At 52.4% G+C, this 25,656-nt stretch overlaps 1 protein-coding gene across 1 annotated transcript in view; it reads left to right on the top strand.

The window, feature by feature from the left end:
• Positions 1 to 25,656, top strand: part of TTLL9 (tubulin tyrosine ligase like 9) — a 48,234-nt gene that overhangs the window by 13,886 nt on the left and 8,692 nt on the right. Inside the window, exons 4-10 of the mRNA XM_004698216.2 lie at positions 1,325 to 1,436; positions 2,243 to 2,428; positions 14,203 to 14,271; positions 14,830 to 14,904; positions 15,664 to 15,754; positions 16,700 to 16,740; positions 17,473 to 17,658. Of these exons, the coding sequence (XP_004698273.1) occupies positions 1,325 to 1,436; positions 2,243 to 2,428; positions 14,203 to 14,271; positions 14,830 to 14,904; positions 15,664 to 15,754; positions 16,700 to 16,740; positions 17,473 to 17,658 (760 nt within the window). The remainder of the gene's footprint in view (positions 1 to 1,324; positions 1,437 to 2,242; positions 2,429 to 14,202; positions 14,272 to 14,829; positions 14,905 to 15,663; positions 15,755 to 16,699; positions 16,741 to 17,472; positions 17,659 to 25,656) is intronic.

Below are 25,656 nucleotides of genomic sequence, written 5' to 3'. Positions count from 1 at the left end.
CCCCATGTGTGCCAGAGTAGAGCTGGCGTCATTGCCAGAAGTTGATCACCAGCCCTTTCTTCCACGGTGCCCCTGAGTAGGCTCGAACAACCAGCCTTTTGACCAAGGGCTTAGCTGTTGATGTGTTATGACTGTCTAATAAATTGCGATGCTTAGCTTCTGAAAATGGCACCAGTCTTATGCCCCTAGCCCAGCCAGGTGTGCGTGTGTGTGTGTGTGTGTGTGTGTGTGTGTGTGTGTGTAGGTTTCTGGCAGACACTGTGGGGGAAGCTGCCTCTACTTTGAAGTGCATGGAGCTCTCCTGGTAAGTGCTGATGACTGGAGGTCACATGGGAGTGGAAACCGCCTGGTGGTGTGTGTGGTGGTGGTGGTGGTGGGGGCGTCTGTAGACTCCTGAGGCTGGCTGTGGGTGCTGGCTGTCTGCTGGAGCCTCTGTGAGACGTTCCCCAAGGGCCTTCTGAAGTCTTATCCCTGAGCCACCTCCCAGGCAGGAACCTCTGGGGAGGGGAAACTATGCCGCTCTCTTTTGGAACAAAGCCCACCCATGCTTTTCTGCTCACTGAAATCCTAGTGGTCCATCCATCACCTCCAGGTCATGCCTTCCTCTCATCTTATCCCGCCCTGACCGCCGGCCCCCCAGGACGTTTCTCCACACTCAGCCTGCTTGTCTGCAGTAGGGAAACAATGGAGACAACTCAAACACCCTCATTAGAACAATGGACAAATCTATTGTGGTATGTTCACAATGGGAGGGGTTACGTATGATGGGTTAAATGAGTGAATTAGATCAATTGGGTATCAGATGGATTAACCTTAAGACAACAACAACGACAACGACAAAACAGACAGGACGGGTTCCAGACACAAAGCTTAGACTCTGGAGCCCAGGGGTCTGAGTTCAAGTCCTGGTCTTCCACATGCTAGCTCCTTAAGCTCTGTGTGCCTCCATTTTCTCATCTGTGAAATGGGCTTGGTACTCACAGGACCTACCACTTAGTGCCGCTATGAAAATTGATGAGTCAATATTTAGAATTGAATTGTGCCTGGGTAAGTGCTATGAGCACTTGAGATTGGGAAGTGAAAATAGTGCTCAACAGTGCCACCCGCCAGGTGTGGATCCGACATGCAAACATCCGTACAGTTGTGGGGAGTGAAGCTAGAAAGGCAGGCGGAGAGACTAGACTCTCAGGGTCCTTTGGGACAAAAGAGGGGGAGCATGAATCAGGCAGGATGCACAGGGGACTTCGTTATGCCAAGGTCCCTTGAGGACTTCAGGGCATAACTTTTGTATCCTGCCCCCCACCCCCATCCCACCTGCCTGAAGTGAAGGGGAGTGGGATTTCTACTGGTGTGACGTGAGCTGGCTCCGGGAGAACTTCGACCACACCTACATGGACGAGCACGTGCGAATCAGTCACTTCCGAAACCACTATGAGGTGAGCCGGGCAGGCCGGAGGGCACTGGGTCAGCCGGCCCTGGGTCAGCCAGCCCTTGCCGCTAATGGGCAGTGAGCAGGAGCTGGCTTTGGGGGGGTACTAGAATGGGAGTCCCTGGGTGGTGTGAATGTACCCGGCCGCTAACCCAGTGTGCCTTGGAAGAAAGGCTGGCAGTCAACTTCCCCCCACCCCACCACCCAAACCCTCAGGAGCACAGTTCGACCACAGGACACACATGGGCCACCATGGGTTGGAGTAGACTCAGCCGTGGCTGTTTGTGTGTTTGTGGCAGGACCAAAAAGGACCGTGTAAGAGCGAGGTGAAAAGTGGGGGTGTCCAGACTAGATCCTTGAGCTGGGGTCTAAGACCTGGGGGGCAGACTTGCTTGGGGTTCGCGTGTGAAGTCCCTGACTGGTGGATATTTCACACCTGAGATGCAAGGGGCAGGTTGGTTTGAGGTGCCAGGACCAAAGTAGCAGGGCCCTTGGGAGATGGGAGGTGACTTCAGTGCAGAGACACGTTGGGAAGTTCGGGGTCTAGCGATGGGAGGGAGGCGGGGTGCTTTAACAGGCTGGTGTCACTTAGTGGTTAAAAACATGAACTTCGGAGCCAGACAGGCTGGGGGTCATTTTCGAACCTGTTTCCTCACCTGGACAATGAGGGTCGGTACTGGAGAGCTGGCTGTTGGTCAATGTTACTATTCCCGCGGTGGTCAATTTGGGGGTCACAGGATGGTGGCGGGGGGGTGGGAGGCGAACCAGGGTGGTGAGCACCAGCACCCATGGCCTGCCCACCCTGCCGCCCAGCTGACCCGCAAGAACTACATGGTGAAGAACCTGAAGCGGTTCCGGAAACAGCTGGAGCGTGAAGCCGGGAAGCTGGAGGCAGCCAAATGCGACTTCTTCCCCAAAACCTTTGAGATGCCGTGCGAATACCACCTGTTTGTGGAGGAGTTCCGCAAAAACCCTGGCATCACCTGGATCATGAAACCTGTGAGTGCCCAGGGCTGGGGACCAGCAGGACGTGGGGGAGCGGGAGGAGTCCTGGGGCAGGAGCACCGCTCTCTGAAGCCCATCTCTGGACATGCCTGTGCCTGGGAATTCAGCCTTCGATGCCCTGCCCCCTCCCTCTCCTCTCCTCTGCAGTGCATGGTTTCATAGCAAACCTGAAGGACAGAGAACTGCCCCAGTGGGTTTCCAAGTCTGGAAATCTTTACCAGAGAAGAAAGGCTCATTTTGTTCTGGCAGAGCAGCTGGTGGGTTGGAACTGCTGACCTTGAAGCCAGCAGTCGGCTGTGTAACCCACTAAGCCACCAAGGCTCCTTGTTTAAGAGCCAGAAGTCTGGATTTAGGCCTGCAGCTCTAGAGGAAAGGCTTTCTCTCTCTGTTGGCCCGAGGGGAAAGTCCTTGTCTCCTTCCAAATCCTCTGGGCCCAACGCTCCTTGTCGAGCTCTTCATACATCTGGACATCAGACTTTCCCTGGGTCTCGCAGGTTCTCAGCGCAGGGACCCCGGGTCCAAAGGATGTACTTTCCTCCAGGCTCCTCTTTCTTGGCGGTAGTCGGGTTCCTCTCTCTCCTTCCATCTCTCGTAAGATTACAGGTATGACTGAAGCAGAGTTGAGACTTGAGTAAGGGTGGGACTTGAGCCACACTCTCCTTTTTTTTTTTTTAAGCCAACCTCTCTTGATAAGGTTGTAATTCAAGATACATCCTGCTCTAATCCTGCCTCATTAACATACAGAGTCTAGGATTTACAATACACACACGATGGGAAGAATACAGTTATTGTACCAAAAAAGAATGGTCTGAAGTTGAACTGTTTCAAGGAGTAGACTGTGATGAGGAACCAGCGGTACCGAAGGTAGAATGTTTGAGCTGAACTGAGGGCGCGAGCAAGAAACAAGGCTCCAGGGATTGGTGGAGTACCAATCAAGATGTTTCCTCAAACAGATACAGCACTGGAAGAGCTCACGCCCCTAGGGCAACATAGTTGAAAGGCAGCTACCTGGCCAATGGACCAGAAGAGCTCCATCTTTCTGCCCTGTGATAGGTAGGTTTATTGTGCCAACATGGCCAATGAACACATGTGGGATTAATTGAAGGGCGGAGAGATAAATGGCTCCTTTCTTGTCTCTTGCTCTTTGATGATTGGACCAGTGTGCGGCTGCCTTAGCTTGTTCTCTGCCTCAATTTGCAAGCTACACTACCTGTGGGACACCTAACCTGAGGACTGTGTTGCTGTAGTTTGAGGCTCCTTCAAGACATGCTTCACCACACTACTGGAGAATACATTGCTTGAGCGGGGGACTGTCGGACCCTGTCATCTGACTGACTGTTGGTGACCTGCCTTGCTGTTGGCTGCCTGTGGCTGGGTAGTCTGAATTGCTCTACAGAGGATGACCATGCAAGACCGGAAGAACTGGCTGGTGCCTGGCTGCCACCACCACCTCCTCTGAGAAGGAGCACATTAGAAGGCCCTGGACAGAGTGGGGGAAGTGACGGAACCGACTGAAAATCAAAACAGACCAGGCTGACTGGTCAGAGAGAGACTGGTGGGCCCCCCAAGACTATGACCCTTACCCTTCAGGTCTGTAACTGGACCCACCTCTACGATTGAATAATCATCCATTCACAATCAGAAGGGTGGAACCGACCCAAGGAAAAACACAGAGGGTTAGGGAAGAGGAGAAAACCCAGGGAGAGAGTGGGGTGAGCGGTGCTACCCCACGGAGAGGATTGCAACGATGGGTTGAATCAGAATGTGTCTTAATTGTCCAAAATAAAGTGATGATCAGCCCTGCAGACCTTCACCTAAATCACAATAAAAAGCCAAAATGAAAGAAAATGAAAAATCCTCACAACTGAACCAATGAACACCATGACAAATATCGGGGTTGCCAATTTACTGGATCCACAACGAAAAAACCCAAACTCACTGTCTTTCAGTAGATTCTGACCCATCGTCACCCTACAGGACAGCGTAGAACTTCCTCTGTGGGTTTCCAGGACTGTAACTCTCTTTAAGAGTAGAGAGCCTCATCTTTCTCCCAAGGAGTGGCTGGTGGTTTCAGTCTGCCGACCTTGTGCTTAACGCACGACATCACCAAGAGTCCTTGATGGAAGCAAAAGGCCTCTTTCAAATGTTCAAAAGCAAAGATGGCACTTCGAGAACTAAGGTGCGCCAGTATGCTCAGTCACCTTCCATGCATTTGCAAGTTGGGTGGTGAATAAGGCAGACTGGGGGATATTTGGGACATGTTATCAGGAGAGGCCAGTCCCTGGAAAAGGACACCGTGCTTGGTAGAGGTCAGTGAAAAAGAGCGGACCCTCTGCGGGATGGATTGACCAAGTTGCTGTAACCCTGGGTTCAAACGTAGCAACATGTGTAAGGACGATGCAGGACTGTTGTGCGTAGCGTCACTGACCTGGAGCAGACGTGAGGACAACAGCCTCAGGAGATGCAAGGTCCTGACACCAGGCCACAAAATGAGGGACAGTCACACCATCCTGGGAATCATGGCCTCGTCGAGTTAACAACACCTATTTTGAGGGGGTATGATTCAATCCAAGATACCTATGTAGATTGATTTATGGCCATTACCCAAATTCTTATAACGGCACTCAACTCACTCATTCACTCGCTTCCTACCTTCGGGTCAGTGCCGGCTCATAGCAACCCTCTCAGACGTGGTAGAACTGCCCCTGTGAGTTTCCCAAATTAACTCTTTGTGGGAGGAGAAAGCCGGGTCTTTCTTCTGAAGAGAGACAGGTGGTTTTGAACTGTTGACATTGCAGACTGCAGCACAATGGGTAATCACTATACCATCAGGACTCCCTCTAAGGCCTTGGGGTGGGGTGGGGGCACATTACCCCTCCTCTTTTAGAGATGTGGAGACTAAGTCTTACTTATTCCAGCATCCCACTAAAACTTACTAAGCACTTGCCAGGCACCGGGAGAAAGCTCTTAGCAAGTCAGGTGTCTGGTCTCTGCCTTCCTTGAGGGCTTACGTGATTCTTTGGGGAATGGGTGGCAGAGGGAGCAGCCAGAGGACCTCACCCAGCCAGGCAGGCTCCTCCGAAGAAGGGAGACCCTGGGCTTGGAGGGCCATCACCCTGAGGCAAGAACTAAGCTCAGGCAAATTTGTTAACTTCTCTGCTGTGCCCAGTCTCCCCATCTGCAACGTGAGACCACCTGAGTCTGTTTAATAGTGCTGCTGTGTAACCCAACAAGCTAACAACAACTAAAGCACATCGTTAAGGTCACATAAATGAGAGTTGTCGCATCCTAAGGAGTCAGGAGCTGTAACCTAAAGGGCCCTTAGGAGGCAGCCTAGAGAAGGGATGAAGGTAGGGACAAGCATCCCAGACAACGGGAACAGCATGTTCAAAGGCCTTCCACCTGGAGGTAGCCCCGTGGGAATCAAGAAATAGACTGGAAGTCTAGAGTGGCAGGTCCTTTCCCAGGTGCTCAGCCTGTCCTCCCTGCCAGCCAGGCACCTCTCACCCCAAAGCAGAGTGCTTCCAACAGCCTCAAGGAAGGCCCTGCTCTCAGGGAGTGTGTGTGGGGCGGGCTGGGCGCACAGTAGGAGGGAGCAGCCCTTCCTTGTGGGGCTAAAGACCAGGAGAACAGCTGCACTGTGGAACAGAGTCCGTTCATAGTGTTGTGGTGTTGTTGCATTAACTAGGCTAAAGGCCTAGTTAATGCAGATTGAGCGCGGGGCTTTGGGGGGGCTGGCGCTCTCAGATCCCTGGAGGCTCCCAACAGGGGCTGAGGCAGCATTGGAACCCAGGTCACTTAGATCCTTTTCCTGGCCGCCCCCTCCCCACTGCCTCTCTGGGAGCTGGTGGAGGGCTGAGTTCCGGGAAGCTGTGGAGAGGAGGCCTGAGCCAGTAGCGGTAGGAGTTGGAGGAACATTGCCTCCACCCCCCTCTCCACCCCTCACGGAATGGGTTCCAGCGCCAGCATTATCCTTTCAGACGAATGGTAATTTGTGCTAATTGGGAACCAGCACTTGCACATTAAGTTGATTCCTGTCCCAGCCCACAGCCTTTGTTAGCAGCACACAAGACAGCTGTAATTAAGAGGAGGGATCTTGGCACTGTGTGTGTGTGTGTGTGTGTGTGTGTGTGTGCGTGTGAAGTGTGAAGAGTGGGCACGATACCAGCTGTGGGGTGGCCCGGTCCCCTCTCCTGTCTGTCTGTGTACTTCCTCCTCTGTCAAATGAGTTCTTGTGTCTTGCCGGATGGCGGAAGAGTTCAGCAGAGCTCTACAAGCAAAGGGCGAGGCACTGAGATGCTCAGTAACTGGCCCTTGTAGTCCTCAGGGAGCTCCTTCTCTGCGCTCTGCCCTTGGGATGCACAAAGTGCCAAGGAGCAGAGGAAGGAGCCCCATAAACAGCTGCCTCCTGTAAACCAAACCAAACTCACTGTCCATGAGTCCAGCCTGACTCCCAGCGACCCTGAAGGACAGGTAGAACTACCCTCGGTGGGTCCCCGAGCCTGTGAATCTGTACCGGAGTAGAAAGCCCCGTCTTTCTCTTGAGTGGTTTCAAACTGCTGACCTTGCAGTTGGGAGCCCAACGCGACACCACTAGGCCACCGGGGCTCCTTCCTTCACAATGAGAACCCCCGGAAAAGATCGCCCTGAGGTGAGTAGTAAACCGGAAGCCAAACAGGTCTCCTGAAGGTTTTCTTAAGACCTAAGAAGAATTACATTTACCTCGGAATGGATCCCCTCCTTTAAAGGTCTGCCTTTTGGTTCGTTTGCTCGAAACTAGCTCACGTGTCACAAAAGAATTGAAGTCAGTTTCGATTTTACTCTTCCTCTTTCGATAGCCACGCGACGGGTGCTTGATCCTGATGGGGAAGGAATCCGGTGGGTTTTTACGACTGTGACCGAATTATGCTCTTGTGAGAACTGTCTGTGTGGGAGTGGGGAGAGACCAAATTGACAAGGACAACTCAGAAAGTTCAATCAATAGGAACCTCCAGGGGCCAGTAGTTGGGGAGCAATTCAGAAAAGGAGAGCGGGGATGCTTGCACCCCGTGAAGAAGTCCACATCACTGGATTGCACGTGCAGACATTGTTAAATTGGTGTCCACTGTGCCGTGTGTAAGGAGTCCTGGTGGCAGGGGCTAAGGGTTAAGCCATTGCACACAAGGCTGGTGGTCCAAACCCGCCTGCCATGCTGAGGGAGGAAGATGAGGCTGTCTGCCCCTGTAAAGATGTATGGTCTCGGAAGCCCTGCAGACCACATCCACTCTGACCTAGAGAGTCACTTAGGAGTCAGAATCAACTCCAGGCAGTGTGGGTAGTGATTTACTGTGTGTAGTCCCGCCAGCAACCATAAAATCAATGACATTTGAAACCAAACAAGCAAACATTAGTGTGCCCACGAATCACCCTGGCCCTGTTGACACAGAGTCTGACCAGGCAGTTCTGGGTGGCGCCTGAGAGTCCAACCCGCTCCTGAGTGATGCTGATGCTGTTGGCGTGTGGACCACCTGCGTAGGGGCTGTAGAACAGGGAGAATCTCCCGGAGGGCTCCTTGAAGCCGTTTGCTGGGCCTGACTCCCTCAGACCTACAGGTCTGGGTGAGGCCTGAGGATGAGTTTTCTCCTCCGTTCCCAGGTTACAAGGATGCTGCTGGCCTGGGTACCATGCTTTGAGAAGCACTGGGCACAGAGGCCCTGGAGCCCTACTGGGCTATGCTGTGAGGGAGGAAGATGAGCCCCGTCTCCTCCTGTAGAGAGGAGTGTTTCCTGTAGTAGGTGATACCACCCTCTGGGGGTACTGGAACACTCGGGGGGCCAGGGGGGGCTGCAAAAGCAGATACCCACACTTTATCCTGAATTAGACAAAAGGTTTGAATTGCCAGGGTAACACTGAGGGGTTTTTTTTTTCTTTTCTGGAAAGAGGACAGTAGCCAACTAAGTTTGGGAACCTCTGGGCATTAGCTGAGACCCCATTGGATTCCTTGGAGGTGGAGGAAGTGTAAGACAATAGAGCGTGACCCTGAATTCGGGGAAAATGTCCCTAAATCCCTCACTCATCACAACAAAGCCTGCCTGCGTGCCCGCCGGTCCTCATTTGCCAACACGTAGGCGTTTTCACATCGTTGCCCTGGCTGAGCCGGTCATGTGGGCCGCCCTTGTCCTCTCAGCTGTCCTTTGCCTGGTTTCCAAGTCAGCCGTGGTTGGGCAGCCCATGGAGGGGCCCCATCTCCCCCTCCACACGGCCCTGTGGTGACCCCCGCCCCCAAACTGCCTGAGACCCAGCCTCCCCTCAGAGCTTGCTGTTGCTCTCGGGGGAGATAAGAGCAGCAACTTGGGTTTGGCATTTGAAACATTCAGTCTCGTGTAAAACTTGCATCAATTCAAACTTTTCTCCCTCTCTCTCTCCCCCATCAAAGCGTTCTCCCTTCCTACCAGCTCAGGCAAAAAAGTGGGCAGAACACACATCATCGGAGCCACTCTTGTCTTCCAGCCTCCCTCTGTCCACCGTGCCTGTGTGTCCAACAGAGCTGGCCTAACACGTCACTTGAGAACATGAATGCCCTTGGTACCTACTGGGCTAGCCTCAGTTTAACTCTGTTCAAATTGCAAGGCAGGAAAAACTGTTCTCTTGTTGCATGTATACACACACACACACACACACACATTAAACATTTCACCATTCAACCGTTTCCAGATGTGCAATTTCATAAAATTAAGTACATTCAGCTTGTTGTGCAAGCATTCTCCATCATCATCACTAAATTTCCCATCATCATGGAAAGAGCCACATTTTAACACCTGTTACACTTGTTTGCCCCACCCAGAGTTTTCCATTTAACAGAAACCATCTGAGTTAGCCTGGGTTCTCTGGGAGAGCAAAACCAGTGAGGCTTCTATTTGTAGAAGTAGGTCAGTCCATTCTGGGTTCAAGTCTGTGGGTCAGATGTTACGCAGGAGGCTTCTCCTGACTCATGTAGCCTTAGGGGCTGATGAATTCAGGATAAGCCACAAGAACACCCAAGCTGGGTCGGGGATGAATCCACGGTCATCAGGTTAGGTGGCAGGCTGTCGATGGCTCCCAGAATGGGCAGGCAATATGGCAAGCCATGGATTGGCTCAAGTCCAAAGAACAGAAGGCGGATGAATCTGGCACGGGATAGAGACTCTGCAGAAAGCAAGCAAGCTTCTCATAAAGGGGTAAGCCCCTGCCCCCCACCCCCAGGCCTCCTTTCAACTACATCCCATCTGTCACCTCAGTAAGGGGGTGACACTCCGGGGATGTCTAGGTCTCAACTGCCAAACCACTGAGAGCCCTGGCCCAACCAAGTTGATCCAAATCCCACTCTCACCCTTTCTAAGGGTTGAGATGCTTTGGGCGGCAAGTAGCAGAAAGCCTAGCTAACAAGAGCTTCCACAAGAGACAGGGGTCCTGGGCACTCTTCTGCCTTGGGTCTCTGGCATCTGGAGACATCTCTGGACCTTGTCGAAGAACGTTTTGAAAGGCATAAAATAAAGTACCTTTGATTATCAACTAGTTATATTGGAAAACCGTTATCTGCCTGTGTTAGGCTGGGCCCTCTGAGAAACACATGCCAAGACAGAAGTAAACATGCAGGCATTTTATAGGGAGGCAGCGAGGAGGCAGCAGGGTGAGGCTGGCAGAGCTGCCACCTTAAAGCAAATCGGAGCTCACAGGGAAGAGATGGAAAGGGGTGGCAAGGAACATCTCGAACCGCTCTGCAATCTAGGTGAAGTTCAGCAGAGCCAGGGAGGCTTCAGAAGAGTCCTTCAAAACCTTGCCATGCCCTTCACTGGCTGGAAGCAGTGCATGCTGGTAAACCCAACCTTGGATTTCAGGGCAAACCCAACCCTAGCCACTGAAGGCTGGTATGCCCAACCTTGGATTTCAGAGCAAAGCAACTGGGCTCTCAGCCATTTATGTTCCTGTGGACAGAGATGGTCTACACCAGGCAAACAGCACTGCCTCAGGCAAGACTGCTAAAAAAGAACTGTCTAAAGTTCTTAAAAAAAAAAAAAAAAAAAAAAAGCCAAAATAGCGCTCGGATAATTAAGGTATGCCTGACCCAAGCCGTGGTCTTCTATGCACGGGCATGCAGAAACTGGACCCTGCAAAAGGGAGACAGAAGAATGGAGGTCTTCACATTTTGGTGTTGGCCGAGAACATTGACTGTCTGCAACCAGAGAGTTTAGATGCAAAGATGGCCAGACTGCTGATCGCCTACTTTGGACACGTCATCAGAAGGTGTCAATTGCTAGGAAAGGACACCCTGGTTCATAAGGTAGAGGGTCAGCAGAGAGAGAGAGAGAAACATCCAAAGAGATGGACTGACCCAAGAGGCACACGAGGGATCCAAGCACAGCAGGAACTGTGAGGATGGCCTGGGGTCCGGCAACTCGTTCTACCTGTAGACGGGCAAGGTCGCCAGGAGCTGGAGCCAAGCGGGCAACTAGCAACTCACAATGGGGTGGTGGGCAAGGTGCCATCTCATGGGCACCACAGAAAACAATGTAAAGTGTGTTGGGCTGTAGCAATACGGAGGCTTCTCACCAGCTAATACAGAGTAACTGCAGCTCCCACTCCACCCCGCCCCCATGACTGGGAGCCCATTGTGCAGGGGTCGGCCTGTACAGTCTTACCTGACAGATCTGTCCACTGTTCCAAGGCCTCCCATGAACCAGAGAGCTGGAGAAAAGACAACGCAGGGGGACCCACTGTGTGGCTGCAGGCCATTCAAGGGCTGTTCTGGGCGACAGGAATCAGATTTGTTCTAGGAGGTTCTAGGAGGCAGAGCTGGCAAAGATTAGCTCAACCCAGGCGAGGCTGTGCAAGCTCCGTGGGGATCACTTTTCTAGCACAATGCCTAGCATAGCATAAACTCAGTGACGTTGAGCCAATGTCAACTCAGAGACCCTATAGGACAGGGTAGAACTGTCCCCGGTGAGTTTCCAAGACTGGAGCTCTTTATCTTTCTCCCTTGGAGCCGCTGGGGGTTTCCAGCTGCTGACCTTGCAGCCCAAAGAGTAGCCATGATCCTGCCAAGGCTCCTCAGCAGTGCAGCATGGGCACCTACTATGTACCTTTTGGAGGGCCACTTGACAGAGCTCTCCTGCACTGAAAAAGGCTGCCGTGGAGTAGGAGGCAGCGAGCTCCTTGGCACTGTGACCATGCAAAGCCTGGCGGGTGACCCCGAGTCTGGGATGTTTGTAGGAGTCAGCCATGGCTTTGGTGAGGACCACACTTGTAGGACATGAAAGAGCCACCCAGCTCCAAGATCCTGTGTGAAGCTATGAATCATCCATGCTGGGGTTTAGCAAAGCCAGGCTGATCTCAGTATTAGCTGAAGCCAAACCTAATTAGGAAGGTAAATTGATTTCCAAAAAAAGCATGGAGTGATAGGGTCCCAGGTCTGTTAAGAATGGTTTTTTAATTGTCTTCTCTTTTGTATTATTCATACGATCACATGTCTTTGTGAGCTAAGTCAGTCTCTAATTTCCTTCCTTCTGTCTTCTTCTCTGCCCAGGACGATAAGCACCTTCTCTATTAGAGGACCTTTCCTGGGCATGGGGTGACAACTAGGTCTTGGGCTACAGCCCAGACTTTTCACGGTCTAGTAAAAACCAGTCCTAACTCAGCCTTGAGCAGGTGGTGATGGGAACTCAGAGGAGGGACCTCCAGCCCCTTCCTCAACACTGGGGAGGATTCTCAGGAGACCACCCCAGGGAAGGTAGGGTCCTGCAGGGTAAGGATGAGGTTACTTGGCTAAAGGTGGAGAGTAGAAGGATCAAAAACCATCAGGCGCATACTCGTGCAAGGATGCACAACAAATAGCCTCTTGGCAGCATTGATTGTGTTTGCAAACATTTGCAAGCAGCCTGATGCTCTCAGGAGGGGACGCCATAAAGAAATCATGATGGAGACCATTGCTGCGGAATACTATACAGCCACGAAAAATACAAGGCTGTACTTTATGTGCTTATGGGGGGTGCCTCGAGTATGTTGTTGGGTGGGAAAAAAGCAAGAGGCAGAATGATGCTGTGCTATCTGCCCACCTGGATACAACAGAGAAAGGAACCTTTGCATTTGCTTCTAGGTGTCTAAGAAGCCCCAGTGGTGCAGTGGGTTAAGCACCGGGCTGCTAGTCACAAAGTCAGTGGTTGAAAGCTACCAGCCAATTCCCAGGAGAAAGATGAGGCTGTCTGCTCCAGTCAAGATTCACAGTCTCTGAGCTATACTCCTTGGTCCTACAGGGTTACTATGCATCTCTATTGACTCACAGCAGGGGGTCTTAGACACCTGGGTCCTTCCCAACAGGGAACTAGGAGGCTGGGAACCGGGCTGGGAAGCTTTGGCTGGCTCCCCCGTTTGCATTTTGAGTCACTTGAATGCATCCCTTATTTAAAAGAGTAACAACATTGTTGGATAGACAGGCTAGCTCATAGGAGCAGGTGTTTTGGTTGATACGGAACTGGGACGACCAGGAGGCCTGGAGTCACCAGCTCAGTCACTCAATAGCTTGTGCGGACAAGCAAGTGGCAACTCCCCTGAGCCTCAGTTTCCTTATCTGTGAAGCAGGGGTTATGGCTTTTACCTGGCCGTTGGTATGAGCCAACCCAGGCCAGGGTCTGGGCGCATAGGAGGCAACTCTCATGTGATCCCTGCTTGCCTGTCAGTCTTGGGGGAAGAGAAGTCGGAACAGTATTAAACTCCATTAGTAGAGAAGTAAGTTCATCAGAGTCTTCAGCATATTCTATGCCATTGTGAATGGTCTGGCCATGGCTTTCCCTTGTTTTATTCTCCCTCTGCCCCCACCAATAACCAGTCCCCACTCCCACTCTCTTTCCCCAAGAGGCACCTTCTCTGGGGATGGCCACCTGGCCTTGTCCAGGTAGACCAGAGGTTAACGTGTGGGTGGGTGGCTGAGTGTTCCACAGGTCTGTTACCGAGATGCAATCTAGCTCCAGCTCTTACTTTTTGCCTCTAATACCCAATTTTCAGGACCTGTTCCTGCTGTTTCCTGAAGTTGCTTCTGACACTGTCTTTTACTTAGCCACATCCCTGAGGACAGGCCCCCAGCTGTCCCCAGCACTCACCCCAGAATATAGCCCTGCAGTGAAATCCTGACCCAGTGGGAGACACAGGAGCAGGGTCCCTGAGGCCCAGGATGCCAGTAACCATAGACCCTGCCAGCTGCCTCCAAGAATGGCTAGGCCAACGATGGGCATGGTTCCCACGTGGCTCCCCCTCACTGACTCAAAACCGAAGTCATGACATCCAGTGGATTCTGACGCCCAGCGGCCCTGTAGGACAGGGAGGAACTGCCCTGTGGGTTTCTGTGATTGTACTCTTTAGGGAAGTGGAAAGCCTCGTCTTTCTCCCGTGCAGCTGGTGATTTCTAAGTGCTGACCTTGGGGTCAGCCGCCCAACTCGTAAGCACTCGACTAATTGTTGTCATTCTGATGGGTGCCATGGGTCATCTTCTATTTGTAAGTCTTGCATCCATTGACATCTGCCCATCCCCACAGCCTTCCCAGGCAGAGACTGGATTGCTGGCCCTGTTGAGAAGGCAGAGGGGAGGGGATGAGACCTAGCAGAGATGGGAAGCCTGGTCATCTCTGCCCGCTCAGGGCTGGGCGAGGCCATTCCTCTGGGGACGGCTGGAGGCCCAAGGGGCTGGTGAAGAAGGAGACATGCTGGTGACATGGGCACACAGCGCCGAGAGCTGCCTTTCTGCACCCCTCCTCCCCCAGGTGGCTCGATCCCAGGGGAAAGGTATCTTCCTCTTCCGGAAGCTGAAGGACATCATGGACTGGAGGAAGGTGAGTGGGCAGGAAGGGCCCCACTCTCCCCCCTTGGGGCTCTGAGGACTGATGGAGAAGGTCTGCCTACCCAGGGAAACCAGCATCTCCGCAGCCAGACTGCCTTGGGCAAGGTCCTTCACCCCTCCATGAGCCAAGACATGGGAAGACAATGAGTTACAACACATCAACCCTGGGGTACTTACTAAGGGCTCCAGGTCCTTTCTCCAGCCCACCTGCGTGAGGAGTGTGAGGGGAGGGGGGAGGAATTGGGGGAGGGGCTGGAGAGTGGGGGTGGGGACTTTAGCTGTCTTCCTGGAGGTTCTAGACTGAGCCTCAGAGGCAGCTTTGTCCCTCCCTCCACCCCATCCTTAGCCCAGGACTCGGTGCCATAGAAATCCTGCCTCAAATCCTGCCTCGGCCACTCACTCAGCAGCTGGGTGACTTGGGGGAAATCGCTGGATCTCTCAGAGAGGGGAGGAGGAACAAGATGAACGAACTGCTCTTCCATCAGGCTCCAGAGAGATGCTCAATGAGCCCCCCTGCCCCTCCTGTGTCTCAATTCCTCAACACCACCAGGGTACTGCTGGGAAGAAATTTGTCAACCTGGAGGGCCAGCCTTCCCGAACCACCTTCAACCCCTCTGGCAGTCACGTGAGTGTGAGGGGTGGGGCAGGAAGGGCAGACCCTCGGGTGGTGGTTGCGGATGTCCTAAACTCCCCCCTGGAGACAGACACCCCACCCCCACCCCTCCACCTCACCCAGCATGCCAGGGCTGGCACTGTGTGCTCAGTCACCTGCCTGATGTGTGACTCTTGTCTTTGTGGCTCCGGTTTTCTCCCAGGGTTGCTGTGGGGGGTGAGGGGTGAAGTGGGGCTCTGCAGACTGTAAGGGGCTGTGCCTGTCTGTGAGAGCCAGACTCCATCTCCAGCGCCGGGCTGGGCTGGGCTGGAGAGAATTGGAAGGAAGAGGCTGTGTGGTTGGTTGTCCAGGGTGCGCTGGCCAGCAGAACCCTCTGCCGTAATGGAGACACCGTGCAGAGCTAGCTGTTGCTCTGACAGCGTGGAAATGGGTCTCCTACCACGAGGGGAGGCTCTGGATCTTTCCTTTCCCTTTCACCCGTTTAAATGTTCATCTCAGCAGCCACGTGTGACTGGGGGTTACCCTGTTGGACAGGGCAGGCCTAGAGGCCAAAGGGTTAGGCTCTGGGACCAGACTGAGTGGGCCACATCCCCACTGCACTTTGGACTGGCTGTGCTCCAGTTTCTGATCTGTGAGATGGCGATGACATTAGCAAGGACTCGATAGGGTTGACGGGGTCCACCAAGGTCCTCCTAGCAGAAGACCCAAATGTTTAGCATGCAGGACATGCTCCGCAAACACAATGATGATGATGGAGATCATTCCAACCAGGACACCAGAGGCTCCGATGACCAGAAGGAGGAGATTCCCGTGGAGAACTATGTAGCCCAGCGCTACATTGAAAATCCCTACCTGATCGGAGGTCAGAGAGCTCCCCTCCTGCCCTGCCCCTTCCGCCAAACTCCCAGCCAGTCAGTGACCCTGGCCAGCAGCCCACCGCTGCCCAGCCCGACAGCGGGCATGAGGGTGCAGAGGATTTGGCCCACTCTCCCCACCTATTAGCCTCTGCCCCCACAGTTCCCTCTGCCGGCGTCCCTTCCCTGGCCCAGTCCTTGCTCACTCACTTCCAGACCCTGCAGGACAGGGTCCAAGAGCCCCCTGTGACTTTCAGAGGCTGTCATTCCGTAGGGGAGTCGAAAGCCCTGCCCTTCTCCCAAGGATCGGCTGGCTGGTGGTTTTGAACACCCAGCTCCCACCGCTCTTTCATCTGTTTGGCCACCTCTTTTCACCCCTGCTCTGATCCCTGCCACTGTCCTCTCCCTCCTGACTGGCCCCTATCCCCACACTCCGCTGTTCTCCTTCTCTGCTTCTGCCATGGCCTGCCCTGTGACCTCTGATGCATATGCCTCCCGCCTAAAAGGTCCTGCTCACTCTTAGAGAGGGATCCTCCTCCTCTTCCTCCTCCTCCGTCCCCACCCTGCCTCCTCCTTCTTAGAGATGCCTTCCCCCAATACTGACCCTCTCCCTGCCCCTTCTCTGTGCCTGCCCACCGCCCCACCCCCCCAACTTAACTTTAAATTGTGAACTGAGGGGAGATTTTCAGTTTTCCATTCAGCGATTCATACACATTTTGTTTCGTGCCGGCAATGCCGCACAATGTATCCTTGTTTTTCCCACTTCATTCCTGGTTTTCTGTCCCCATTTCCCCTCCCCCCCATCGTACCCCTTGTATGGCCTCCCTTGAGACCCTGGAAGGCTGGGATCCGGCACTGTCCGGCCACTGCTGCAGCCCCACACCTAGCGCAGGCCTGGCTACAGGAGGCGTCCAGCACACACTGGTCCAGCTAATTCTGTCCTCGCCCGACAGGCCGCAAGTTTGACCTGCGCGTCTATGTGCTGGTGATCTCGGTGAGTTGCCCAGCAGGGCTCTACCCCAGCCAAGGGCAGGTGGGCAAGGGGCAGCGGGGTCTGGGGTACAGAGCGGAGCCTGTCTGAGCTTGCCTGACTTCATCTCACCTGAGGGGCATCTGGGAATAGGGTGGGGATGGCAGAGGTGTGCAAGTGTCATCCTGCCCCAAAGTCTGTATTTGTCCCACACCTGACCTCTCGATCCACCCAGACATCCTGGTAACCACATTCTATCTAGCATTCACCAGGTACCTACTAAGTACCAGTGTGCCCTGGGGCCGGGCAGTTTCTCTCTTCCAACCCTGCTGGCCTCATCAATTTGGTTCTATTATTATCCTCACTTGACAGATGAAAAGAAAAAAAAATGGGGCAAAGAAATTGAGGGATCTCGCCAAGGGTCACACAGCCCATGAGGGGCACAGCCAAGACTGGAACCGGCAGCCTGGTCCCGGAGCCTCCTCTCTTTTTAACGATGCTCCTTGCACGCCTGCCCCTATTCAGCAGACACGAAGGCCTGCCCTCTGTGCCGGGCACCAGGAGGAGGCCATCTGCTGGGGACACGGATACACAGGCACCCTGAGCTGGGTTGATTCCTTGCATTCTGAGGCTGGTGCTGGTTCCTGAGGGCTGGGGTGGGACAGGATGATGGCCACAGGACAGAAATTGAGGTGTGACGCGCATGCGTACTCTTCTTTTTTTCTGCCCACCCCCCCTTCACCCACTCCTGCGCAGTACATCCCGCTGCGGGCTTGGCTCTACCGCGATGGCTTCGCTCGCTTCTCCAACACCCGTTTCACGCTGAGCAGCATTGATGACCAGTGTATCCTGGCCTGTCCCCCGTGGGCACGTTCCTTCCACAACTGTTGTGCCAAGCTCTGCTCTGGCCACTGCCGATACCGCATGACCAAGACAGGCCTGGTTTCTTCCTTGGGGTTGGGGGCTTACAGTGAGTTGGGAGGGGGTGGTTCTTCTAGGGAACTCACCCCCACTCTTCCCTTGATCATCTTGGTGATGGTCCAGTGACTCACTGTTGTGCACGTGGGATCGGGCAGTGTCTGCCTCGTCAGGGCATGGTTGATCTATTACATGGATTTTTTCTGGACTATTTTAGTGGCCTGTTTGATAAGCATTGGGCTGCTAACCACCAGGTCAGTGGTTCAAACCCACCAGCTGCTCCTAGCAAGAAAGACAAGAAGATATGCTCTGGTAAAGACCTACAGCCTTGGAAACCCTGTGCCGGGTCACAAGGGGTTGGAGTCCACTCGATGACAGTGGATTTTTAAAAATTTATCCTCAGACTTAAGGAGCCTGGGTGGGGCAGTGAGCTAAGTACAAGGTTGGAGGTTCGAACCCACCAGCCTCCCTGAGGGAGAACGTTGAGGCAGCACGTGTCCATCGAGATGGACAGTCTCAGAAACCCGATGGGGCAGTTCTACTCAGTCCTATGGGGTCCTTGACTCAGGCTGGACTCTGGGGGAGCGGCTTTGGGTTTTTATCCTCAGACTGATTCATTCATTCATCGACGGCTTACCTCAGTCCACTCTTGCAGCCAGATTCCCTCAGCACCAGGGGCTGACGCCTTACAGCCGTGTCTGCTTCTCTGGGCAGACATCTCGGGGAGGGCACACGAGAAACTGGAAAAAGAGATGGATGCTGGTAGCAGAGCCTCGGGGCTAGGGACAGGAGTGGGGTGGCATTCGAGCGTCTTGAGGGGTCAAAATAGAATGGGGCGGGGGAGAATGAAGATTTTGAGGCTGGTCATCAGAAGAAAAGGACCAGAGAATCAAGAACAATTTAGGTGCCGAGGCAGCAGGCCTGGATACCGGCCTGTGGCCTTGAGAGGAATGGAGGGTGGCATTGCCGGGCAGGGCCCAGGCTCGGGCACTCCAGCCGATGTTATCAGCCAGTTCGCGGAGCCCGGCCTCAGTTTCTGGTTTAGTATCGGTCCGAAGCAGTGCATGTGCCTTGTCCGTGTGCTCCCTTGAGGTGGTGGTAGTAGCGAGCTCCCAGGAAGTGGGCCCCGGACTCGTGCACCAATAGATCCTGATGCTGGTTTCATTGGCTACTTTTGGGGAGTGCCAAGGTTGTCTTCCTCATCCATCTCAGTCTGAAAGAGCCATCCAGACTTGTCCAGCGTCATACCTTCACTTAAGCCTTCACTGACGACAGACTGACGGCTCGGATTGGAGGTGCATTCGCTGCGAATGGAACTGGCATTCCATTCCTCCCACCTTCAGAGAATTCTCCACGGAACCACTCTAGATTGGTTAGGCTCCTTTAAATTTTTGTATGTGTTGTGTTTACTTGTTATCACTTATTTAATTTGTTGTTGATGATGTTGCTGAGCGTCTACAGAGCAGAACTCAACGCCAATTCTACCGCATCTGCGTGGACAGTTCAGTGACATTAATTACATTCGTTTAGTAGTGCAGCCTGCCTCAGCCTCCTTTCCCAGCGGTTCCTCCCCCGTGAACATAAACACACTCCCCCCTAAGGTTCTTTTCTAATCTCTGGAGTTGCTGCTGCTAATTTGATCCCATAGAGATAGATCTTCTAGGAGCACAATGCTCAAGGCAGACATTCTTTACTCATTAAGCTAAACTCGTGTTTGGTTTTAAGAAGACTTCAGGGAATTTTTGCTTTCAGAGGGTAATTTTTGTTTAAGTTTAAAGATTAGCTCAAGAAAACCGTGTTAGGGGTTTCCAGACTCCATGGCTCCTGAAAGTGTGAAGTCTCCAGGAATTTGAAATCCTGCTCTGCGTTTCCCTCCTCCTACTGAGGGTTCATATGTAGACCCTCTGATGGAAATGTCCAGCAGTGGTAGTCGGGCACCATCCAGGTCTTCTGGTCCCAGGAAAAAGGAAGCAGTTGTCTATGGAGGCAATTAGGCACACGGCCCATGTCCTCCTTTTCTTCCTCGCTTGCTCCAGGTGAATAGAGCCCAACTCTCATGCCTCGGATGGCTGATTGCAAGCTTTGAAGACCCCAGGCAGTAGGCAAGGAACTGGGATGCAGAACCAGAACAGACCAAAAAACTCCCTGCCATCAAGTTGATGCCAACTCTTAGCAACCCTATAAGACATGGTAGAGCTGCCCTGTGAGTTTCTGATACAGTAACTCTTCATGGGGTAGAAGGCCCCGTCTTTCTCACTCCAAATGACTGGTGGCTTTCAAGCTACTGACCTGCAGTTAGTAGCCCTATGCATAGCCACGACACCACCAGGGGTCCTAGGATGTAGAACAGAAGCACTGTGTATATTGATACACGGTGTTAAGCTGCGTTTGACACTCATGTATAAGGAAGAAGCAGCCCAGCCTGGTTGAACTCAAGGCCACAGGCCAGAGACTAGCTGGACCCGTCTCCGAACTATGCAGCTGTCGGCAGTGAAGCAAGAAGGCAGAATGTGATGCCGAGAGGTATGGGCCGGTGGGTGTGGCCATGTGGATCCAAGATCCTTAAGAGCATGGCAGGGCACCCCAGCTCCCAGAGCCACCCCATGGGCCACCAACCTCTCAAACCCAAGTGCACAAGTCAGCAAGCAGGACAGCGAAGAGCCAGCGTGGGAGAGAAATTCTCTGTGTCTCTCTTATTAAAAAGGCCAAGGAGGTTTCATCAGACTGTGACCTGCTTGATAGGGTTGGACTCCATCCCTACCTCGGCACAGGTACGTAAAATCTGCCCATCACATAGGCCAGTTAACTAGAATGCCCCACGAAACGATGGCCCCAAATCCCCAGACCAAGGCACCAAGTCTGTGAAGTATTCTGTTGTTCGGAAGCAGCCGCTGAAGCGACCCCGTCTTTTTTGTCATGGCGGTTGCGGTTAAGTATCCCTATCATTCGACTTTGGCCGCCAACTTTTGACAGGCGTCCTGTGTCATCGACAGCAATTACACTAATCAGCTCGACCTTTCATCGGTGTGATTTTTCCATCACTGTAAAACAAACCGCAGTACTCCCTAAGCGCCACTTCCTTTCCCCTCCCTGCCACTCCTGGGAACCACTAACAAACTCGTCTCTTTAGATAGGTGAGGTCATCCCATGTCTGCCCTTCTATGATTGACTTTATTTCAGCAAAACATCCTCAAGCTCCATCCATGACCAGCAACTCCCAAAACTTCATTTCTCCTCCCGGCCGGATAGTGCTCCACAGTGTGCGCCCCACTTCTTGTTCACCCTCCATCTGGTGACGAGCACTCACGTGACTTCCACCTCTTGGCTCTTGGACTGTGCGGCAGTGTCTGCCAGAGTCTCTGCTTTCGAGTCTTTGGGGGCATATACCTAAGAATGGAGTCGTTAGGTTTTGTCTTGTAAGTGTTGTCTAAAAGAGTTTGAGTGGTGTATGATCTACAAATCATATACCGTATACACTCGAATATAAGCCAACCCGAATATCAGTCAAGGCACCCAACTTTACCACAAAAACGGCATTAAAAATGTGCTGGAAAACCTCGACTTATACTTGAGTATATACGGTAATTGACTAGTTCATTCATATTAAGAAGAATTGTACAATCATCACCACACTTGATCTTAGAATGCTTGCTCTGTTCTTGTACTCATTGTTATTAGCTCCCCATTTCCCTGCAACTTCCATAAGCAATACCTGCTAGCATCCTGCCCCTGGTACCGCCCCTCCATACTCCCAAGGAACCATTGATCCGGTTACTGTCTCTATCGATTTGCCTACCCTGGAATTTATATATAGAAAACCATTCAAGCAAACCAGCAACTAACAACACTAGCAAAGTAAAACAGACAACTTAATTGGGACGAAAGCAGCGAACACTGAAAACTAGAACACATTTAAAATGGGCGAAAGGGAGGTCCACTGATAGGGTGTTAAAATTCTAGTCTCACTGCATCTGCAAAAACCCACCATCTAATGCTTTCTGCGAGGGCAACAAGGTTATTCACCGTATCCTCTTCTAAGGATGTTTAGGGTCCTCCCCTCCCCCCGCCGAATTTACCATCCTCCGTATTTCCAGTGTGTTCATTTTGTAATTCTCACGTATTTGTTTTCTTACCCTCTTATTGTTCATCCAGAGTAGATGCAATATGGGAACACAGTGCAGTGGTTGGCCCAGAATAGTCTCTCAGTCAAGGTGAGTGGCCTTCCTCACCCCGTGTAAACATGTTTGCAAAGCTGGCAGCAGCAGCCGCAGCAGCAGGACTGTGTCAGGCTGAAAACAGGTAGACCCTGACTCGCTTCTCATCGTCGGGAGTTTGAGAAGTGCACTTCCTTTCACATGGTTTTCGGACGAGAAGCTGCTTTCTTACCAGCGATGGTGGGCCCGTGAACATTATTTTTGCACACCTCGCTTTTGTTTGGCCCTCTATCTTAGATGCTGCTCTGTGTCCACCTTACTGAGCTTCCCGGGCTGGGTGTTGGGCTGCTCATCTTACAAGGTCAGCTGTTCAAGCCCCAGTCACTCTTCAGGACAGAGCTGAGGCTGTCGGCTCCGGTAAAGATTTACAGTCTCTGAAACTCTAGAGGGTCAGTGTGAGTCGGAGTTGACTCGGTGACCGTGGGCTTGGTCTCTTTGTACAGCTGCAACCTCTCAGGTAGATACGCTCAAAACCAAATTCACAGCCGTTGAAGTCAATTCCACCAATTCCTAGCGACCTTGGAGGACAGGGTGGAAGTGCGCCTTTGGGGTTTCCAAGACTTTAAATTTTTACAGGAGGAGACAGCCTCCTCTTGCTCCCGAGGAGCATCTCGTGGGTTCGAACCGCTGACTCTGTGGTTAGCAGCATAGCCCAGTATGCCACCAGGGCTCCCTCCCCTTTCATTCATCTCACCATCCTTGAGAGATGGTTTGAGTCGTCCCTACCCTGGGACTTTGATAGTGTTGCAGAGAATACTGTTGTGTTGTGTGGGTCGGTCTTTGAAAAGCTGTGTGTAAACCACATATTAAGTTATGTAAAACAATGTGTCTTATTATTTTGTGATCCAAAGTTGCCTTATGAATTGAAAAGGCTAGTGTGTTGTCTTTGAAGTAAATATGGCAACATAGGAGTAGCTCGTAAATCTGGGTGGGGTATGAGCCCCTAATAAAATGATTAGGGAAAAAAAATCTGGGTGGGAAGGACATGGGTTTCTGTTAAATTCTTTTCTGCCTATTATGAATTTTCCCAGATGAAAAGCTTTAAAATAACAGAAAAGAATGTAACATTTTAAACCTTTAATGAAAGGAATGGAGAAGCAGGGGTAGGAAAGAATGTGCACTCATTCACTGTGAAAACAAGGAAGCCTCTCATTCAAGAGAAGCTCTCCGGGACCAGGAGGGCATTCATTACACAGTACTGTTCTTACAACTAACGTCTTTCCAGATAATACGGCAAAAAGTTCTCGAAACGTAACGGGCTTGAACAGAGTTTTCCCGTAGAACTTTCAAGCTGCTGTCTTCCCATTTTGAGTCCTTTCTACGGGAGGACCTGCTGTCTACGGAAAAAGCAGCTGGTCTTTGTCCCAACGAGCATCTGGTGGGTCCGCACTGCTGACCCTGTAGCTAGCAACGTAGTTCAGGACGGCCCTGGGCTCCTCCTTTTTACAATCCCTTCCAGCATCCTTTAGGGATGGTTTTAAGTTGTTCTGACTTGTTGACTTTTGTAGTGTTGCAGAGAATTGTTTGACGTCGTTGGTGGGGGTGGGGGGGTGTCACAGACAATATCTATGTATCTACTCTCCTTAGAAACCTGGGGCATTTTGCCCTGGGAATCTTAAAAACGGCTTCTGTTTTCTCCTTCACGTTTTCATATCTCTCTCCTTTGGGTCATTGTGTTTCTGTTCATTTATGTGAAGAAAACTCCACCATCACCTCTGCTACCCGTCTTCTCTGGGTGCTATTTGCCTTTTGTGTTCGTCTAGATGCTGGTTCTTGTTCTCTTCACAGCGTTGGCTCAGCCGATTGAGTTTGCTGATTTATTTTACTCTGCTCCTTGGCTGTTTGGCCCATCAAGACCAGGCTCCTGGTTCATCTGTGATGAGGGGAGACTGGGAGGTCTCCTAACCTGTCACCCCACCTCCGTGGTCAGCCCCGACTCACCCCTTCCTCCAGGCAGCAGCACCGTGTGAAGCAGTAGGCAAACCTGTGTGTTGTATTGATGCTTCACTGTATTTTGTTCGCACTCACTCAATAGTTGGGAGCCCTGGTGGCGTAGTGGTTACAAAGTGGGCTGCTAACTGCAAGGTCAGTAGTTCGAAACCACCAGCAGCCGTTCCCCAGGAGAAAGGCTCTACTCCCCCCAAAGAGTTAAAATCTCGGAAGCTCACGGAGGCAGTTCTACTCTGTCCTACAGGGTCATTCTACGTCGGAATCAACTCAGTGTCGGCGAGTTGATTGTTTTGGTTTGCTTTGGTATGTGTAGCATGTTTCAGGACCACATTCCTTTTCGTCTTCGTACTCCATTTTTATTATGAGGGGGTTTCAAAAAGGTCATGGAATAATTTCATTGTTTTTTCGTTCTATTTCTCCGTGACCTTTTTGAAGCCCCAAGGCGGCCGACTGGATGTTTGCCGTCATCCTTGCAGTAGTCTACTTCAGTCTGAACTAGACCAAGACCTACTTGCCATCACTTACGGGGGAAAAACACATCATGGCACCTTGTCTATGCTGCGTGGTTTCTTTCACTCCCTCGTAAGCACAGACCACACTTTATGCATGCTCTCCTCTGCCAGTGGACCCCAAGTCGCGTGACTCATACTGTGGGCATTCATACCGCCACCTGCTGTAGAGGGGTTGAGGCCACCCTGCCCTGTCCGATGAGCCACAGGCACTGAGAAACCATGTGAGGGAACTAGACTTGGCTCAGTGAGCCCTGGTGGAGTAGTGGGTTATGCATTGAGCTGCTAACCACAAAGTCAGCAGTTCAAACTCACCAGCCGCTCCCTAGGAGAAAGAGGAGGCTGTCTAGCCCCATGAGGATTTAGAGTCTCGGCAACCCAAAGGGGTGGTTCTACTCTGCCCTCTAGGGTTGCCGAGAGTCGGAATCTACTCTGAGTTTTGAGTGAGAGACGTGAATCAGTAACCTAAACCTCCTCCTCGTGTGAAATGGCCCAAAGACGTCCTGCAGGCAGTCCTGTTTGCACTGCCATTTCATGGGGCTTGGGCGGGGGGTGGGGTGGGGGGTGGGCATCCTGTTGGACGATGAAGGGGAAGAGAGTCTGAACAAGGATATTCTGACCTCCGCTCAATCTCAAAGGTCTCCCCTGGGAAGTGGGGCTCATCCAAAGGACAGGCGAGATGACGTCTGTGAGCATGATCCGTAAGCTAGGACCTGTTTTGGGGGTTACCAGGGGTGTTGGTGGTAATGGTGCCAGAGGGCAGACACTCAGGGCCGGGACTTCAGAGGCCATCTGGGCCCCACCCTGAGGCTGGACTCACTGCTCCCGTAGTCCCACAAAGAGGCCACCCCGCCGGAACCCCTCTAGTGTCGGGGAGCTCAGCCCATGCTTGCATAAACCCGCAGTCGATCACATTCTCTGCTTTGGAGACCGTTTTTCCTTCCCTGAGCTGAAAAACCAGGATATCCTATGTGGTACTATGTGAGGCACTTTCTACTCAGTCTCTGATCTGATCTTTCAAAGCACCCTGAAAGGTGGACAGACCACGCCCACTCGTGGTGCTGGTGCTGGTAGGTGTCCTCGAGTTCGACTCATAGTCACCCAACGTACTGCAGACGCAGACCACCGCCCCCCCTTCCTGCGCCATCTTCACACGGGTGGCTCCCCGTGCATCCATTGTGGCAGCCACCGTGTCAGTCCATCTCGCCAAGCAGCTTCCTCTTTTTGGCTGTCCCCCACCCGCACTTTAGTTGCTTGACGTCCTTCTCCAGGGACCGACTGGTCTCTCCACCAAGTAGCCCCATTTAATAGGGGGCGGAACAGGCTCAGAGAGTCGGGGAGTTTCTCAG

The sequence above is a fragment of the Echinops telfairi genome, unplaced genomic scaffold (genome assembly GCF_000313985.2).
Source record: "Echinops telfairi isolate 266 unplaced genomic scaffold, ASM31398v2 ScPeMD7_5592;HRSCAF=6446, whole genome shotgun sequence".
NCBI lineage: Eukaryota > Metazoa > Chordata > Mammalia > Afrosoricida > Tenrecidae > Echinops > Echinops telfairi.
Note: the sequence above shows the minus strand (reverse complement) of the source record. Positions and strands in the feature narration are given on the sequence as shown.